At 43.3% G+C, this 18,972-nt stretch overlaps 1 protein-coding gene across 8 annotated transcripts in view; it reads right to left on the bottom strand.

The window, feature by feature from the left end:
- strip1 (striatin interacting protein 1) overlaps positions 1 to 18,972 on the bottom strand; it is a 220,487-nt gene that overhangs the window by 99,060 nt on the left and 102,455 nt on the right. For all 8 annotated transcript variants that reach the window (XR_007264746.1, XR_007264745.1, XR_007264743.1 and 5 more), the window contains exons 12-13: positions 16,673 to 16,736; positions 3,340 to 3,411 (exon numbers count right to left, since the gene is read on the bottom strand). Coding sequence is in view for 2 of the 8 variants with exons in the window: in XM_048611980.1 (XP_048467937.1) it covers positions 3,340 to 3,411; positions 16,673 to 16,736 (136 nt within the window). In the remaining 6 variants the exon portion in view is untranslated. The remainder of the gene's footprint in view (positions 1 to 3,339; positions 3,412 to 16,672; positions 16,737 to 18,972) is intronic.

Below are 18,972 nucleotides of genomic sequence, written 5' to 3'. Positions count from 1 at the left end.
TTCCTCGGATGGTGATGGCTAGCACGAGGGGACATAGCTTTAAATTGAGGGGTGATAGATATAGGACAGACGTCAGAGGTAGGTTCTTTACTCAGAGAGTAGTAAGGGCGTGGAATGCCCTGCCTGCAAAAATAGTAGACTCGCCCACTTTAAGGGCATTTAAATGGTCATTGGATAAACATATGGATGATAATGGAATAGTTTAGGTTAGATGGGCTTCAGATTGGTTTCACAGGTCGGCACAACATCGAGGGCCGAAGGGCCTGAACTGTGCTGTAATGTTCTATGTTCTATGTTCTATATTGTGTGCTTTTTCTTTTGCTTTCTGTGCTCTCCCTGCCTTCTCCATCAGCCATGGTTGCCTTATCCTCCCTGTAGTATGTTTCTTCATCCTTGGGATGAATTTCTGCTGTGCCTCCTGAACTCTCTCCAGAAATTCCTGCCATACTGCTCCACTGTCTTCCTTTCTAGGCTCCCCTTCCAATCAATTCTCTCACGTCAATTGTAATACTGTTACATCTGATTCCAGTTTCTCCCTCTCAAACTGCAGGGTGAATTCTATCATATTATGGTCATTGCCCCCTAGATATTCCTTCACCTAAGCTCCCTAATCAAGTTGGCCTGATTACACATCACAAAATATAGATTTGCCTGTTTCCTTATGGGCTCTACCACGAGCTGCTCCATAAAATCATCTTGTAGACATTCCATGAATGCATTTTCTTGGGATCTGTTGCCGACCTGATTTTCCCAGTCTACCTGCACGCTAATTATTGTAATAGTGACCCTTCCTCGAACCGAAACATTAACTCTGATTTGTTTCCACAGATGCTGCCAGACCTGCTGAGCTTTTCTAGCAATTTTTATTTTTGTCTCTGATTTACAGCATCTGCAGTTTTTTTCAGATGGCCTAGTGGAATTAGTTCCAGGGACCCAGGTTCAATAATAATAAAATCTGGAATTAAGAATCTACTGGTGACCATAAAAACATTGCCTATTGTTGGCATAAACCCATCTGGCTCACTAATATCCTTCATGGAAGGAAATCTACATTCCCTTACCTGGTCTGGGCTACATGAGACTTTAGACCCACAGCAATGTGCTTGACTCTCAGCTGCCCTCTGAAATGGCCTAGCAAGCCACTCAGTTGTATCTACTGCTTAACCTACTACACATGGACCGCAGTGGTTCAAGAAGGCAACTTACCACCACCCTTTCAAGGGCAACTAGTGACGGGCAATAAATGCTGGTCAGTCAGCGACACCCATATCCCATGAGTGAATAAAAAAAATTTAATTTAATTTCTTACTAATAGCACAACACGGATCCCTCTGCCTATCCTTTCAATAGGATGCATATCCTTGGATATTTAGTTCCCATCCATCATCCTTTCTAGCAATGATGTCCACATCGTACCTACAAATTTCAATCTGCACTACAAGCTCATTTACCTTGTTTCGTACACTGCGTGCATTTAAGTACAACATCCTCAAATCCTGAGTTGACTACCCTCTTCTCATAGGTGCCCCCTCATCTGCTGTGTCTGAAGTTAGATTGCTGATCCTTTCCATACTATTACTTGTTCTGGAAGCTTCAATAACTTCTCCTGAGCCCTCCCATTTTCCCCTGCCTTTTAATAATGTCACTCTGGTTATGAATATTTCCTAATCTCTCAGCAGCCAGAAAGGTAACTTTCCCTTTCCTCCATCATACAAAATAGATAACTTCACACTTTGGCATACTATATTCCATCTGTCATGTTCTTGTCTACATACCAAATCTGTCTGTATCCTTCTGCATCCTCAATGAATCCTCAGCATTTCCTTTCCATCTGACTGTATCACCAGCTAACCTGAATATGTTACATTCAATCAACGCATCCAAGTCATTAATTTTGATCCGAAATAGCTGAGGTCCAAATACTAATCCATGCGGTACCCTGCCAGCTCCAAAATACCAATCCGGGAAATGTCCTATTAATCCTACAACTTTAAGTCATTAATCAATCCTTAGTGGATGTTAATAAATTATTCCAATCCAAATAGTCCCAAGTTTATGAAATAATCCATGTTTGAGCATCTTAAGTGACTCATCTGAAGTGCATCGAAACATTTTCCTAAAATAATGATGCTATTTAAATACAAGTTTGTTTAGAAATTCACTCTTAATTTCTACTTTTCATCAACACATTCAATCATTTATTTGAGTCAAACATAATTTGCCTTTTATAAAGCCACACCAGCTGGTATTCATTAAGCCAGGTGAAAATTGACTTTATTTCCTATTTTTAACTCTAGAAGCTCACCTACTGCCACCGTTAGGTTGTTTATCATTCTGTTCTGGAATATGGATTAAATTGGTAAGGCCAACATTTACTGCCCATCCCTAACTGCTCAAGAGATGATGATAAAGCCACCTTCTTAAATTGCTGCAGTCTATCTGGTACATGTACACTCAGTGTAGTTAGGAAGACAATTTGGATTTTTGATCCAATGACTGTAAAGGAATGGTAGTACAGTCCTAAGTTAGGCTAGGTTGTGGCTTTCAGGGGAACCTATTGGTGGTGGACTTTTAAACAGATGCCCTTGTCCTTCCAGGTGCAGTTGAAGAAGGTGTGACATGTTGCTACATTGTTTTTGTGGTGCATATTGCTGCCACCATATATTTGTAAAATCTTCCTTACTATCCTACTTTGATACCATCGCCTTGATAATTTGTTGTGATCTCTCTATCTTAATTAGTTTGTACACTTTTGGATTACTTGTTATATTGATCAGACCCTCGGCATGTGACTCTTATACCCATCAAGTTATTGCAGCCATTTGGTTTGTCTTCAGCACCACCTTATGTTTAATTTTTTGTAATTATCTCTCTATCTGAATTAATCAGAATATAGGTCATCCCTTCACTTGTTATTCAGCAGTTGGCACTTTGCTCACACCATCTGACACTTGATCACCTTCAGCGACTTATTATTCAACCTGTCAACATTCCACACTCACCATTTATATGATATTTTGATCATTCTGCTTATAAATTCTGTGCTTATGTGGTTCTCTTCACTTCACGTGGAGAAGAAGCAATGCTCCGAAAGCTTGCGATTTCAAATAAACCTGTTAGACTATAACCTGGTGTCGTGTGACTTCTGACCTTGTCCACCCTGGCCCAACATTGTCACCTCCACATCACACTGTGTGTCAGTGGTAGTGGATGTGAATACTCTGTGTAAGGTAACACCTATTTACAGGTACACAGGTTAAGAATCAAATTTATTATTAAAAATTCTACTCCTAACTGACATGAGCTGAATTCAAAATTTAAAAATAGCATTATACGTACGGCAGAGAGTGGCTTTTTCAAATATTCCTCCTCCTTCTTGATCTGAATTTCAGATATTGAAATGTACTTGTGCTGTGAAGTAGACAAAATAATGAATTTAAACTGTCACATTTCTGAGTTGCTCTATTTTAAAAACTAAGAATACAGAATACATATTTCAAAATGATTTTTACTGCTATTTAGAGCATTGGATTTGGGGAGTAGAACACATTCCAATTCAAGCAGAGCATCTCAAGTATTAAAATTGTTGAGAAAAGCAGTATTTCAATACTAGTGTTTTGTTGCTCCAATCTCAGAATCCCCTGCTGCATGCAAGTGATTATTTTCCATATCAACCATCTTATGGGTTTTGATACAACATCCGATAAATCCCAGGAAATGGAGGTCACTGAAAAGGTTAACAATTATTGCCCATCCTACATATCCTTGAGACGGAATTATAGGTGAGAGTATGTCTTGAACTACTGCAGGCGATGTGGTGGATGCACTTCCAAATCAACTGTTTGGTCAGCAGCTTCTCAATTTAGAGCAAACAAAAGTGGAAGGTCAGTGGACACATAGCCTAGATAGGATGATATACAGCTTCAATGGGCTCTTGGAGATAATGAGTTCCTTTGAATCCGTTGTTTTGGTCCGACTAGGTGATAAAAGTCACATGTTTAGGAGATGCCGTTTAAAATGCCTTCGTAAATTGCTGCAGTGCATTCTAGAAATGGTATGCACTACAGCCATGTTATGCCAGTTGGAGTTCCAAACAAGCAGGCTGCTTTGTCCTGGGTTGTGTCAAGCTTCTCATTACATTTTTGCAGTTATATCTCTCGAAGGAAGTGCAGACTATTCCATTACTGTCCTGATGTATGCCTTATTGACTTTGGAGTGATTCTGGGGAGTTAGTCAATACGGAATAGATGACTTCTGACTTGCTGTCACAGTCAATACATTTATGTGGCTAGTCCAAATGAAATTCTGGTCAATGGTGATGCAATTATGAATTATTGGGCCTTCGATGCTGGCTTAAAGAGTCTCCTGTAATGATGTTCTGGGTGGATATCATATCAACAATGGCAACCATCTTCCTTTGTGCCAAGTATGAACAGTTGGAGGCTTCAATTCCTCGGGGCTAACTTAAGTCAAACACTGTCTTGATATCAAAAGTATTTATGGTCAACTCTAGAACGTGGCTCATTTAGATCAAGGCTGCAACAAGTACAAAAATAAGCCATCCTGGCAAAACCCAAAGGGAACATTTATAGCCTGCATATTGGTGAATGAGGAGTGTAGATGACTCCTCCTTTTACTTTGCTGATAATAGGGTGGTGGATCACCCAATCTGCACAACTGACTGAAGTTGGTTGTGAATCATACAGCCTTGTCCTTTGATGGAACCTGTCATCATTTGAAGATGGAAATGTTAATGGAATCTCTCACATTCCTACCCCCATGTTAGATACTTTATTGTGAACAATATTTACAGTGAGATGAGACAGGTTTTCAAAGCTTCCTTCAAATTCATCAGATTTGAAATCCATTACTCTGTCAAGAGTATGCAGCTTTACTAGATGTGGTATAATTTAGTGCTGATAAGTTAGTACCTCATTTTCAGGGATGCCTTGTGCTGCTCATAAGAACATACAAATTAGGAGCAGGAGTAGGCCATTCAGTCTCTTGAGCCTGCACTGCCATTCAATACCATCACGGGTAATCTGACTGTAACTTCAAATCCAAATACCTGCCTATCCCTGATAGCCTACCACCCTCTTGCTTAACAAGAATCTAGCAATATATGACTTAAAAATATTAAAGGACTCCTCTTCCACCACTTTTTCAGGACAAGAATCTATGGAATTCATTTCAACAGAAGGCTGTGGACGCCAGCTTATTCAGTATATTTAAGACAGAGATAGATAGGCTCTTGACCGTTAAGGGTATCATGGTTACAGGCAGAAGGCGGGAAAATGGGGTTAAGAAACATATCAGCCATGCGTGAATAGGACAGCAGGCTTGATGGGTCGAATGATCTAATTTCTACTCCTATGTCTCATGGTCTTCGAATCACAAACAATTACGGGCCTCAGAGAGCAAAAAAACAAATTACCATCGCTCTGTTTCAAATGAGCGACTTTTGGTTTTAAAATAGTAAGGCAAAAGACAGAAAATTACAGGCCGTTTAGCTTAACCTCAGTCGTGGGTAAGATTTTGGAGTCCATTGTAAAGGATGAGATTTCTGAACATTTGGAAGTGTATGGCAAAGTAGGGCAAAGTCAGCATGGTGGGCAAAGTCAGCATGGTTTCATCAAGGGGAGGTCATGCCTGACAAATCTGCTAGAATTCTTTGAGGAAGTAACGAGCAGGGTTGACCAAGGACAGCCAATGGATGTTATCTACCTGGACTTCAAGAAGGCTTTGAAAACGTGCCGCACAGGAGGCTGTTGAGCAAGATAAGGGCCCATGGTGTTAGAGGCAAGGTACTAGCATGGACAGAAGATTGGCTATCTGGCAGAAAGCAGAGAGTGGGGATAAAAGGGTCTTTCTCAGGATGGCAGCCGGTGACAAGTGGTGTTCTGCAAGGGTCAGTGTTGGGACGACAACTTTTCACTTTTTACGTTCATGATCTAGATGAAGGAACTATGGGCATTCTGGCTAAGTTTGCAGATGATACAAAGATAGGTGGAGGGACAGGTAGCATTGAGGAGGTGGGGAGTTGCAGAAGGATTTGGACAGGTTAGGAGAGTGGGCAAAGAAGTGGCAGATGGAGCACAACGTGGGAAAGTGTGAGGTCATGCACTTGGGTGAGAAGAATAAAAGCATGGACTATTTTCTAAATGGGGAGAAAATTCAGAAGTCTGAAGTGCAAAGGCACTTGGGAGTTCTAGTCCAGGATTCTCTCAAGGTAAACTTGCAGGTTGAGTTAGTAGTCAGGAAGGCAAATGCAATGTTGACATTTATTTTGAGAGGACTGGAATATAAAAGCAGGGATGTACTCCTGACGTATAACACTCTGGTCAGGCCACATTTGGAGTACTGCGTGCAGTTTTGGGCCCCATATCTCAGGAAGGATGTACTGGCCCTGGAGCAGGTTCAGAGGAGGTTCACAAGAATGGTCCCAGGAATGGAAAGCTTAACGTATGAGGAACGTTTGAGGACTCTGGGACTATACACATTGGAGGTCAGAAGGATGAGGGGGATATAATTGAAACTTGCAGAATACTGAATGGCCTAGACAGAGTAGCTATTGGGAAGAAGCTTCCATTGGTAGGAGAGACTAGGACCCAAGGGCACAGCCTTAAAGTAAAGGGAAGACCTTTTAGAATGGAGATAAGGAGAAACTTCTTCAGCCATAGAGTGGTGAATCTATGGAATTTACTGCCACAGAAGGTGGTGGAGGCCAGATCATTGAGTACATTTAAGATTGAGATAGATAGGTTCTCGACTATCAAGGGGATCAAGAGTTATGGGGAGAAAGTGGGAGAATGGGGTTGAGGAACTTATCATTCATGATTGAATGGTGGAGCATCTCGATGGGCCGAATGGCCTAATTTCTGCTCCTATGTCTTATGGTCTTATCCCCTAGTTCTTCATTCTTCCATTAGAGGAAACATCCTCTCCATATAAACCTTGTCAAGACCCCTCAGGACCTTACATGTTTCAGCTAATTCCAACAGATACAAGCCTAGTCTTCCGAATTTTTTCTCCAATGACAACAGGTTCATTCCCAGTAGTACTAAGACATTGGTTGAAGAAGCAGAACATAGAACATAAAACTGTACTGCACAGGAACAGGCCCTTCAGCCCACTATGTCTGTGCCGACCATGACGCCATTCTGAACTAATCCCATTTGCCTGCACATGGTTCATATCCCTCTATTCCCTGCCTGTTCATGTGACTGTCTAAATGCCTCTTAAACACTGCCATCATATCTGCTTCTACTACCTCCCCTGGCTGCACATTCCAGGCACCTACCATCTGCATAAAAAACTTGCCTCGCACATCTCCTTTGGACGTATATCCCCAATTTTTTGACATTCCCAGTCTGGGAGAAAGACTCCAAAGTAGGCTGGTCATGCCACGGAGTCTGCTCCGTCATTCAATGAGGTCATGACTGATCCAGAAACTCTCAATTCTACTTTTCTGGCTTTTCCCCATAACCCTCAATTCCAGCACTAATTAAAAATGTCTTTCTCAACCTGGAATATACTTATCGACCAAACTCAACAGCCCTCTGTGATTAAGGATAGCCTCAAGGAAACTCGTATCAGTGCCCTAAATGGATGACCTTTACTATCAGATTAGACTTCGGTAAAACCACGCTAACTGTGTCTGATTCTATCACTGTTTTCTAAGTGCTCTGCTATAAACTCCTTGATAATGAACTTTAGCATTTTCCTCACTAACAATTTCAGAATTACTGGTCTATAATTCACTGTTTTTTCTCTACCTCCTTTTTTTTTAAAAAAAGAGTGGGGTTATATTCACTACGCTCCAATCTATAGGAACTGTTTCAGAGTCTAAAGAATCTGGGCAGACGACCATCAATGCATTGACTATCTCTCTGCCACTTCCTTAAGTACAGTTGCTCCACCCCATTTCTTGACAATACAAATTTGCTTCAGTTCCTCCCTGTCACCAAACTCTCTGTTCTCCATTATTTCTGGTACATTATTCACGTCTGCCTTTGTGAACGCAGAAATGAAGTATGAATCTAGTTTGTCAGGCATTTCTTTGTTACCCATTATAAATTCCCTAGTTTCTGTAAGGGCCCTACCTGAAGGGACATAAGATGGCAGCAGCAGAGAAGGCCCATCCAATATGTCTGCTTTTCTTTATTTCCTTCCTTTTTTCTCTCATTTTTCTTATTTTTAGGTTTTAGAGATTTTTTTCTACTTACTTGCCTTCTGGAGAGAATTCAGTCATGGAGGCAGCGGCTTCGTCAGCACCTAAAGTGTGACAGAGGCTGATGGCCTGGATCTGGATTTTGGTGGTCAGCTAGAGGTCCGGTGCGTGGCAGTGGTTGTGGGCCTGGATTGGAACTTTGACGGTCAGAGAACCCGCCCAATGTTGGGAGAGCAAGCCCAACATGGAGGTGCTGCAGCATATACAGCATCGTCGAGAGCAATGCAGTGATAGCAAGAGCAGGCAGCCCAAGTTCTCCCAGCAAGTTCGGCCAGCCAGTACGGGGAGAGCGGGCCAGCATGGGGAGAGCAGGTCAAAGTGGGAGAGTTTGAGCCCTTGTATGGAGTGCAAGCACAGCATGGCTAAGCACCTAAGCAAGACTGTAATGCTGAACTTCTAACCTTATTTCTTTATTTTACTACTTAATACTAAGAAGAACTATAACGTATAACTTTAAACTTTGTTTCTTTATTTTTCTACTTTGTACCCAAGATTTTGTACCTAAGTACCTTTGTACCATAGATGGCGGCAATGGCAACATTGTACATTTTTCACTATACTCCTGCACTTGAGCACGTGTAACAATAAAATCTAATTCTACATTAGTTTTCACTGTTTTTCTCTTTGACATAGCCATAGAAACTATTAAAGTCAGTTCCTACAGTCAGGACGGCATGGTTACAATCAGGGCGACACGGTAGCTCAGTGGTTAGCGCTACTGCCTCATAGCGCCAGGGACCCGGGTTCGATTTCAGCCTTGGATGACTGTGTGGAGTTTGCACGTTCTCCTCCTGTCTATATGGGTTTCTGCTGGGTGCTCCACTTTCATTCCACAGTCCAAAGATATGCAGGTTAGGTGGAATAGCCATGCTAAATTGTCTGTAGTGTCATGGATGTTCAGGTTAGGTGGATTAGTCATGGTAAACGCTGGGTTACAGGGATAGGGTAGGGTGTGGTGTTTGGGTGAGATGGTCTTCAGAGGATCAATGCACACTCAACGGATTGAACTGCATCTTTCCACACTGTAGGGATTTTGTGATTCCTATGTTGTCTGCAAGCCTACTCTCATACTCTGTTTCCCCTTCTTAACCAAAGCATTGGTCTTTCTTGATTTCTAAACTGCTCCCAGTCCTCAGGTGTATTATTCTATCTTGCCAATGAGTATATCTCTTTCTTGTACCTAATACTATCTCTAACTTGGCTCATAAGCCATGGTTTGGCCACTGTTCTCTTTGCACTCTTGCTGTAGACTGGAACAAACAAGTTTTGGCATTCACCCATTCACTCTTTGAATGTATGCCATTGCCTTATCCACTGTCATTCCTTTCAGTAACATTTCCCAATCTATGTTGCTTGGATGATTCACAAATGAAGACCCACAAAATCCTTGTGTGCTGCAATTTTCTGCAGGGTATCCCCATTTACATAATATTCATTCCTTCTATTTTTCCTGTCAAAGTGCCTAACTTCACATCTTTCTAAATTATATTCCATCTGCCAGGTTTTTGTCCACTCATTTAGAGATCAGTTAACTCAGTTAGCCAGGCAGCCGGTTTGCAACATTTATCTTGAACTTCCTTGGTAAGCCATTGTCAGTTTATATCCTTCCTGTAATCCTGCGACCTCACTGGATATATCTTTGCTGCGAGTCATGAACGATTTTCTTAATTGTCTCTCAGTGCTTAAGTGTCTTTTCTGCTAAACTTCTTTTCCAGTCAAGACCACTCTGCCTTTACCCCTATGTAATTACCCTTATTTAATATCAGCACAATTGTAGAAGACCACAAAATGTAGGAGCAGAAGTAAGCCATTCAGCCCATCAGGTCTGAGCTGCCATGAAATAAGATCATGGCCAATACAATAATCCTCAACTCTACTTTCCTACCTTTTCCTCATAACTCTCAATTCCCTGAATGATTAAAAATCTATCCCTAATCCTATCTCAGCCTTGAATACGCTTAATGACCCATCTTCAACAGCCCTCTGTGATAGAGATCCATAGATTCACGACCACTTGAAAGAAGAAATTCCTCATCTGTTTTAAATGGGTGACGCATTACTCTGAGATTACACCCTCTGGTCCTACACTCTCAGGTAGGCGATGGCCTAGTGGTATTATCGCTAGACTATTAATCCAGAAACCCAGCTAATGTTCTGGGGACCCGGTTCGAACCTCACCACAGCAAATACTGGAATTTGAATTCAATACATAAAAAAAAAATTCAAGTCTACTAAGAATCTACTGATCACCATGAGATCATTGCCGATAGTCGGAAAAACTTATCTGGTTCACTAATGCCCTTCAGGAAGGAAATCTGCCACCCTCACCTGGTCTGGCCTACATGTGGCTCCAGACCGTCAGAAATGTGGTTGACTCTCAACTGCCCTCTGAAGTGGCCTAGCAAGCCAGTCAGTTGTACCAATCACTACACAGTCTCACCTAACATCAACCTAGGCACAGGAAAAGACAAGGGCAGAAACAGCCTTGTCGACTCTGCAAAGTCCTCCTCACTAACATACAGGGGTGCCAAAATTGGGACAGCTGTCTCACAGACTAGGTAAGCAACAGCCTGACATAGTCATACTCACAGAATCATACCTTACAGACAATATCTCCGACACCACCATCACCATCCCTGGGTATGTCCTGTCCCACCAGCAGGACAGACCCAGCAGATGGGGCAATACAGTGGGATACAGTCAGGAGGGAGTTGCTCTAGGAGTCCTGAACACTGACTCCAGACCCCATGAAGTCTCATGGCTTCAGGTTAAACATGGGCAAGGAAACCTCCTGCTGATTACCACATACCGTCCTCCCTCAGCTGATCAATGTTGAGCAACACTTGGAGGAAGCACTGAGGGTGGCAAGGGCACAAAATATACTCTGGGTGGGGGATTTCGATGTCCACCACCAAAAATGGCTCGGCAGCAGGACTACTGATCGAGTTGGTTGGACCCTAAAGGACACAGCTGCTGGACTGGGTCTGCGGCAGGTGGCGAGGGAACCAACAAGAGGGAAAAATATTCTTGACCTCAACCTTACCAATCTGCCAGCTGCAGATGCATCTGTCCATGACAGTATCGCTAAGAGTGACCACCGCATAGTCCTTGTGGAGTCGAAGTCCCACCTTCACATCATATTGTATGCCACTATGACCGTGCTAAATGGGACAGACTTTGCACAGATCTAGCAACTCAAGACTGGGCATCCATGAGGCGCTGCAGGCCATCAACAACAGCAGAATTGTACTCCAGCACAATCTGTAACCTCTTGGCCCAGCATATCCCCTACTCAACCATTACTGTCAAGCGAAGGGATCAACCCTGGTTCAATTGAGAATGCAGGAGGGCATGCCAAGAGTAGCACCAGGCATACATGAAAATGAGGTATCAACCTGGTAAAGTCAAACAGGACTACTTGCACGCCAAGAAGTGAAAGCAGCAAGCGATAGAGAGCTAAGCGATCCCACATCCAACGGATCAGATCTAAGATCTGCAGTCCTGCCACATCCTGTCGTGAATGATAGTGGACAATTAAACAACTCACTGGAGGAGGCGGCTCCACAAATATCCCCATCCTCAATGATGGAAGAGCCCAGCACATCAGTGCAAAAGATAAGGCTGAAGCATTCGCAGCAATCTTCAGCCAGAAGTGCCAAGTAGATGATCCATCTCGGCCTCCTCCAGTGCTCCCCAGCATTATACATACCAGTCTTCAGCCAATTCAATTCACTCCACATGTCAAGAAATGGTTGGAGACACTGGATACTGCAAAGACTATAGGCCCTGACAACATTCCGGTAATGGTACTGAAGACTTGTGCTCCAGAACTTGCCGCTGCCCTAGCCAAGCTGTTATAGGACAGTTAGTTACTACACTGGTATCTACCCAACAACGTGGAAAATTGCCCAAGTATGTCCTGTACACAAAAAGCAGGACAAATCCAACCTGGCCAATTATTGCCCCATCAGTCTCCTCCCGATCATCAGTAAAGTGATGGAAGGTGTCATCAACAGTGCTATCAAGCAGCACCTGCTCAGCAATAACCTGCTCAGTGACGTCCAGCTTGGGTTGCGCCATGGCCACTCAGCTCCTGACCTCATTACAACCTTGGTTCAAACATGGACAAAACAGCGGAATTCCAGAGGTAAGGTGAGAGTGTCTTGACGTCAAGACCAAATGCGGCATCAAGGAGCCCTGGCAAAACAGGAATCAATGGGTATCAAACGGCAAACTCTCTGGTGGTTCGAGTCGTACCTGACACATAGGAAAATGGTCGTGGTTGCTGGAGGTAAATCATCTCAGCCCCAGGACGTCTCTGCAGGAGTTCCTCAGGGTAGTGTCCTAGGCCCAAATATCTTCATCACCAACCTTTCCTCTACCATAAGGTCAGAAGTGGGGATGTTGGCCGATGATTGCACAATGTTCAGCACCATTCGTGACTCCTCAGACACTGAAGCAGTCTGTGTCCAAATGCAACAAGATCTGGACAATATCCAGGCTTGGGCTGACAAGTAGAAAGTGACATTCACTCCACACAAATGCCAGGCTATGACCATCACAAATAAGAGACAATCTAACCACATGTTACCATAAATGAATTCCCCACTACCAACATCCTGGGTGTTATCATGACCAGAGACTCAACTGGGCTTACCACGTTAACACAGTGGCTACAGGAGCAGGCCAGAAGCTAGGAGTGCTGCGGCGAGTAACTCATCTCCTGACTCCTGAAAGCCTGTCCACCATCTACGAGGCACAAGTCAGGGGTATGACGGAATACTCCCCACTTACCTGGATGAGTGCAGTCCCAAAAACACTCAAGAAGTTTGACACCATCCAGGACAAAGCAGCCCATTCAATCGGCACCACATCCACAAACATCCACTCCCTCCATCACTGATGTTCAGTAGCAGCAGTGTGTACTATCTACAAGATGCACTGCAGAAATTCACCAAAGATCCTTAGACAGCACCTTCCAAACCCACGACCACTTCCATCTAGAAGGACAAAGGTATCAGACATATGGGAACACCACCACCTCCAAGTTCCTCTTCGAGCCACTCACCATCCTGACTTGGAAATATATCGCCATTTTTTCACTATTGCTGGGTCAAAATCCTGGAATTTCCTCCCTAACAATATTGTGGGTCAACCCACAGCAAATGGACTGCAGTGGGTCAAGGTGGCAGTTCACCACCACCTTTTCAAGGGCAACTAGGGATGAGCAATAAATGCTGGCCAGCCAGCGACACCCACATCCCACAAATGAATAGAAAAACAAACCTCTCGGCATTTACCCTTTCGAATCCTGCATGGTTCAATAAGGTCATATCTCATTTTCTACACTCCAAATACAGGCTCAATGTATGCAATCTCTCCTTATGAAACAGTTCCTTCATACCTGATGTCTGCCTAGTGAACTTTCTCTGGACTGTCTCTAATGCCAGTGCATCTTTGCTTAGATAAGGGGCCAAGAGCAGTTCCCGGTATTCCAGCTGCAGCCTGACTAGTGCTTTGCGTAGCTTTAGCAAAACCTCCCGTCTTTTATACTCTATTTCTTTTGAATTAAAGGCTTACATTCCAATTGTCTTCACTATCACTCACTGAACTTGTTAGGTAGCTTTTTGCGATTAATGGACAAGGGCTCCTAAATCCCTCTGTTCTGTAGCTTTCTGTGTGTTTCCCTGTTTACATAATAATTGTCCACTTGCTTAATCTGCCTACATCTTTCTAGAGACCCTGTGTCATAGAATCATAGAACAGAATCGTAAAATTCCTACTGTGCAGAAAGAGGCCATTTGGCTCACCAAGTACACACCATCCCTCTGAAGAACATTCCACTCAGACCCAATCACCAACCCACCACACCCACCCCATCCTATCCATGTCACCCTGCATCTACCATGGCTAATCCACATTACCTGCACCTCCCTGGACACCACATGGCAATTTAGCATGGCCAACTGACTTAACCTACCCTTGGACAGTGGAAGAAAACCAAAGCACCTGGTGGAAACCCACGCAGCCACTGGGAGAACATGCACACTGCACAAAGACAGTCAAGAATGGAAGTGAAGCCGGGTCCCTGGTGCTGAGGCAGCAGTTCTAACCACTGAGCCACCATGCTGCCCATTACCTTCACTTCATTCCTTATCTGCTTTTGTGTCACTTTCAATTTTGGCTACAGTACATTCACTTTTCTCAGGCAAGACATTAAAAGTTTCCAATCCAAGTTTTTCACTTTCAAACTAAATGCTAAATTCTACCATCTTATGGTCACTTTTCCTTAGGGGATCTTTTACTCTAGGATCATTTATTAATTCTGCCCAATGACAAATCACCAGATCCAAAACATCCTGATCCCTGGTTGGATGCTGAGGAAATTGTTCTTGGAAACTGGGCAGGATACACTGTCAATTTTTCCTTGTGGCTACTTTTGCCAAATTGATTCTCCTAACCTACATAAAGATTCAATCATTCATGATTAATGTACTTCCTTTTTTACACAATTTACAATGGATATCTTACAATTATTCTCTACCAAACTGAACAAATACTATGCCCACCTCTTCCCCTTGTTATTTCGTGCCTCCAAATCCATATTGATTCTACATCATTTAATCCTGGATAAATTCCTGCCATTGTACTTATTCCATACTCAAAAAGCTGCTCCACCACCGTTCTCTCGCTGCCAGTCCTTTCAAAAGATCATATATTCCTAAATATTTAGTTCCTAGCTTTGATGTCCTTGCAACTGTTTCCATAATGGTGGTAACATCTATTTGTGCCAATAATGAATTTGGATTGCTCCAAATAATAAGAGCCACTATTTTTGTCTTTTTAACCACTTTTCTCCTCTGACCCTATTTGTTGTTTTTGTTATTCATAGTTCACTAATGCCCTCCAGGAAAGGAAGTCTGCCATCCTCACCTGGTCTGGCCTCCATGTGACTCCAGAGCCACAGCAATGTAGTTGACTCTCAATTGCCCTCTGAAATGGTGCAGCAAGGCACTCAGTTATATCAATCGCCACAAAGTCTCAACAGAGAAATGAAACTGGATGAACACCTGCTATCAACCTGGGCACTGGAAAAGACAATGGCAGAAATAGTTCTGTCAACCCTGCAAAGTCCTCTTAATTAACATGTGGGGGCTAGTATCAAAACTGGGAGAGATGACTCACAGACAAGTCGTGCAATAGCCTGATACAGTCATACTCCCAGAATCATACCATACAGATGGCATCCCGGGCACCACAACCATCCCTGGTGAAGTTCTATCCTACTGGCAGAGGTGGCAGCACAGTGGTTTGCAGTTGGGAGAGTGTTGCCCTGGTGGCCCTCGATATTCACACTGGACTCCATGAGATTTCATGGCTTCAGATTAAACATAGGCAAGGAAATCTCCTGATTTCCACGTACTGTCTTCCCACACTGATGAATCAGTACTCCTCTATGTTGAACAACACATGGAGGAAGCTCGGAGGCTGGCATGTCACAAAATGCACTCTGGGTGGTGGATTTCAATGTCCAGTACCAAGAGTCAGCAGCACTACTGATCAAGCTGACCAGGTCCTGAAGGACATAGCTGGTGGACTGAGTCTATGGCAGGTGTTGAGGGAACCAACATGAGGGGGAAAGAAAAAAAACATACTTTACCTTATCCTTACAAATTTGCCAGCTGCAGATGTACCTACTCATGATAGTATTAGTAAGAGTGACCATCCCACTATCGTTATAGACACAAACATCCTCCATCATATCGTGCGGCCTAGGAGTGTTATAAATCGTTCAGATTTCACACAGATCTAGCAATTCAACATTGGGCATCCATGAACCACTGTGCACCACGAACAAGAGCAAAATTGTGCTCCAGCACAATCTACTACCTTAGTCGTGTCACACAAATGCCAGACAATCACCATCTCTAATAAGAGGTCTAACAACTGCCCCTTAACATTCAATCATGTTACCATCACTGAATCCACTGCTAACATCATTCCAGGGTTGTCATTGACCAGAAATTCAACTAGACTCGCCACATAAATGCACTGGCAACACGAGAAGTCACAGGCTATGAATACTACGGTGAATAACTCACCTCCTGACTCCCTAAAGCCTGTCCACCATCTACAAGGCATAAGTCAGGATTGTGATGGAATAATCTCCACTTGCCTGGATGGGTGCAGCTCCAACAACACACAAGAAACTTGACACCAGTCAGGACAAGGCAGCCAAGTTATTGGAGTGTTGGTGCATGTGAAAACATTTCCTCATAAATAGAATATGGAAAAATATAGAGAAAATAAAACGAAGCATCTGGAGATTGTACACTTTTTGCATCAAAATAGAGACAGAGAAAACCAAGTTTGATAATGACATTTATAATTTTTCAGAGGAATAGTTGCTGTGGTCAATTGAAAGCTGCATCAGCCACATACCTGCTTAAGAGTTTTGATACTTTCGTGGATGGGCCGTGGTAATCCAACAACAGTATCCGTGTCACTGCAAAGAAAGAAATATTTCAAGATGCAATTACATCTGCAACCCTCTCTTATTACGTTTGAGTTCACAACAATATCCCTCCTACTCCCAGACTACATTCTCTATCCAAAATGTTAAATATTTGTCCCATGCCAATGCAACTGCTGTATTTTTCCAAGATTCCACAATAGGAATAAAAACAGATTTGCAGAAAGTCAAAATCCATTTAAAGCATCCAAGCGTGACTTTAAATTGTTGACCATACTCTTAATTTGCTGGTTTCTCAGCTACTCCTGAGACTGAGCATTCAGGGGCAAGGATCTATATCCTTTGGGCATTTAAAAGAAAATTAATTTGGACCCTTCTATATCAGGTTATCAAACATACAACCACGGGTTTCCTTATGCAGTCTTGAAATAACTCTTCAAAATACAGGGAAATAAAACAGATGGACCTACAAATATCTGCCCCTCCAATCACAGGCCATTTTTCTCTTTCAGTGGTCTGTAGTGGGAATGTTGTCAAGAGACAGTTAAACCCCAAATACTACTTCAGTGTTTCCCTCCCTCCCTCCTCCAACCAAAAACAAAAGTTACTGTGAGGACCCCAGGCAAGGGAAAGTGAGTGTTCTTGTCCTGCTACAAGTGACTACAAAGGAAAGAGCTGATTGATGAGTAGCGGGTAAGGCAGGTAAGTCCTCACAACTTCCATTGCTTGTACTCCTTTCTAGACTTCTAATCTGTCAGGGTAGTACACGGACCAGCAAAGAAGGGCCACGGGTAACCAGATTTGATTTAATCTAATACAAAGTACTCTCAAAGATATAATTCAAAGAATTAAACCATGACAGAAGAGCTCAAAGACTTGGTTTGCTCCTCTTGCTCCATATAGCAGGCCAGGGACAGTTCCAGTCCCACCCCTACCCCCGCCAGGTCAGTATGCGTGCAGGAAGTGTCTTCAGCTGTAGCTCCTGGAAGCTCGAGTTTCAGAGCTGGACTGGCGGCTGGGGACACTGTGGAGCATCCGCGAGGTAGACAGTAACATGGGTAGCACGTATAGGGAGGTGGTCATACCGCAGCCTCAGGCTCTGCAGGCAGTAAGGGAATGGGTGACCACCAGACAGAGCAGGAGAGATAGGCAGGTAGTGCAGGAATCTCCTGTGGCCATTCCCCTGCAAAACAGACATACTGGTGAGGGGAATGACCTTTCAGGGGAAAGCAGCAGCAGCCAAACTTGTTGCACCATGGTTGGTTCTGCTGCAGAGGGGAGGGGTAAAAAAATGTGTGCAAGGGCAATAGTTACAAGGGACTCAACTGTAAAGGGAACAGACCGGCGTTTCTGTGGCTGCAAACAAGATTCCGGGGTGGTATGTTGCCTCCCTGGTGCTTGGGGACAAGGATGTCTCGGAGCGGGTATAGGACGTTATGGAGGGGGAGGGTGAACAGCCAGCGGTCATGGTACACATCAGTACAAATGACACTGGTTAAAAAACGATGAGGTCCTAAAAACTGAATACAGGGAGCTAGGAAGTAAGTTAAGAAATTGGGCCTCAAAAGGTAGTGATGTCAGGATTACCACCGGTGTAATGTGTTAGTCAGAGTAGAAATGACAGGATATATCTGATGAACACGTGGCTGAAAAGATGGCGTCGAGGGAGGGTTTCATATTCCTCGGACATTGGGACCAGTACAAATTGGACAGGTTACACCTGGGCTGGACTGGGACTGATGTCCAAGGGGAAATGCTTGCTAGAGCTGTTGGGGAGGATTTAAACTAATATGCCAAGGGATGGGAACCTATGTAAGGAGTCAGAGAAGAAGGAGGGAGCAACGACAAAGACAAAAGGTAGAAAAGGGAAAAAGAAAAGTGATAGGCAGAGAAACCAAGGTCAAAATTCACACAGGGCTATTGAGAAAAATAAGGGCCAGGCAAACACAGTTAAAAGAACAAGCTTAAAGGCTTTGTGCTTTAGTGTGCGGAGCATTTATAATAAAGTGGATGCATTAATCGCGCAGATAGATGTAAAGGGGTACAATATAATTGGGATTATGGAGACATGGCTGCAGGGTGACAGGGATAGAAAGTGAATGTCCCAGAGTATTCAGTATGGAGGAAGGATTGACAAAAAGGAAAAGGTGGTGGAGTGGCATTGCTGGTTAAAGAGGAAATTAACACAATAGTGAGAAAGAATATTCTGACAACGTGGAGACTGTATGGATACAGTTGAGAAATACCAAGCAGCAAAAATCATTTGTGC

The sequence above is a fragment of the Rhincodon typus genome, chromosome 25 (assembly GCF_021869965.1).
Source record: "Rhincodon typus isolate 14 chromosome 25, sRhiTyp1.1, whole genome shotgun sequence".
NCBI classification, from domain to species: domain Eukaryota; kingdom Metazoa; phylum Chordata; class Chondrichthyes; order Orectolobiformes; family Rhincodontidae; genus Rhincodon; species Rhincodon typus.
This window is presented reverse-complemented; position numbering and strand designations above follow the sequence as displayed.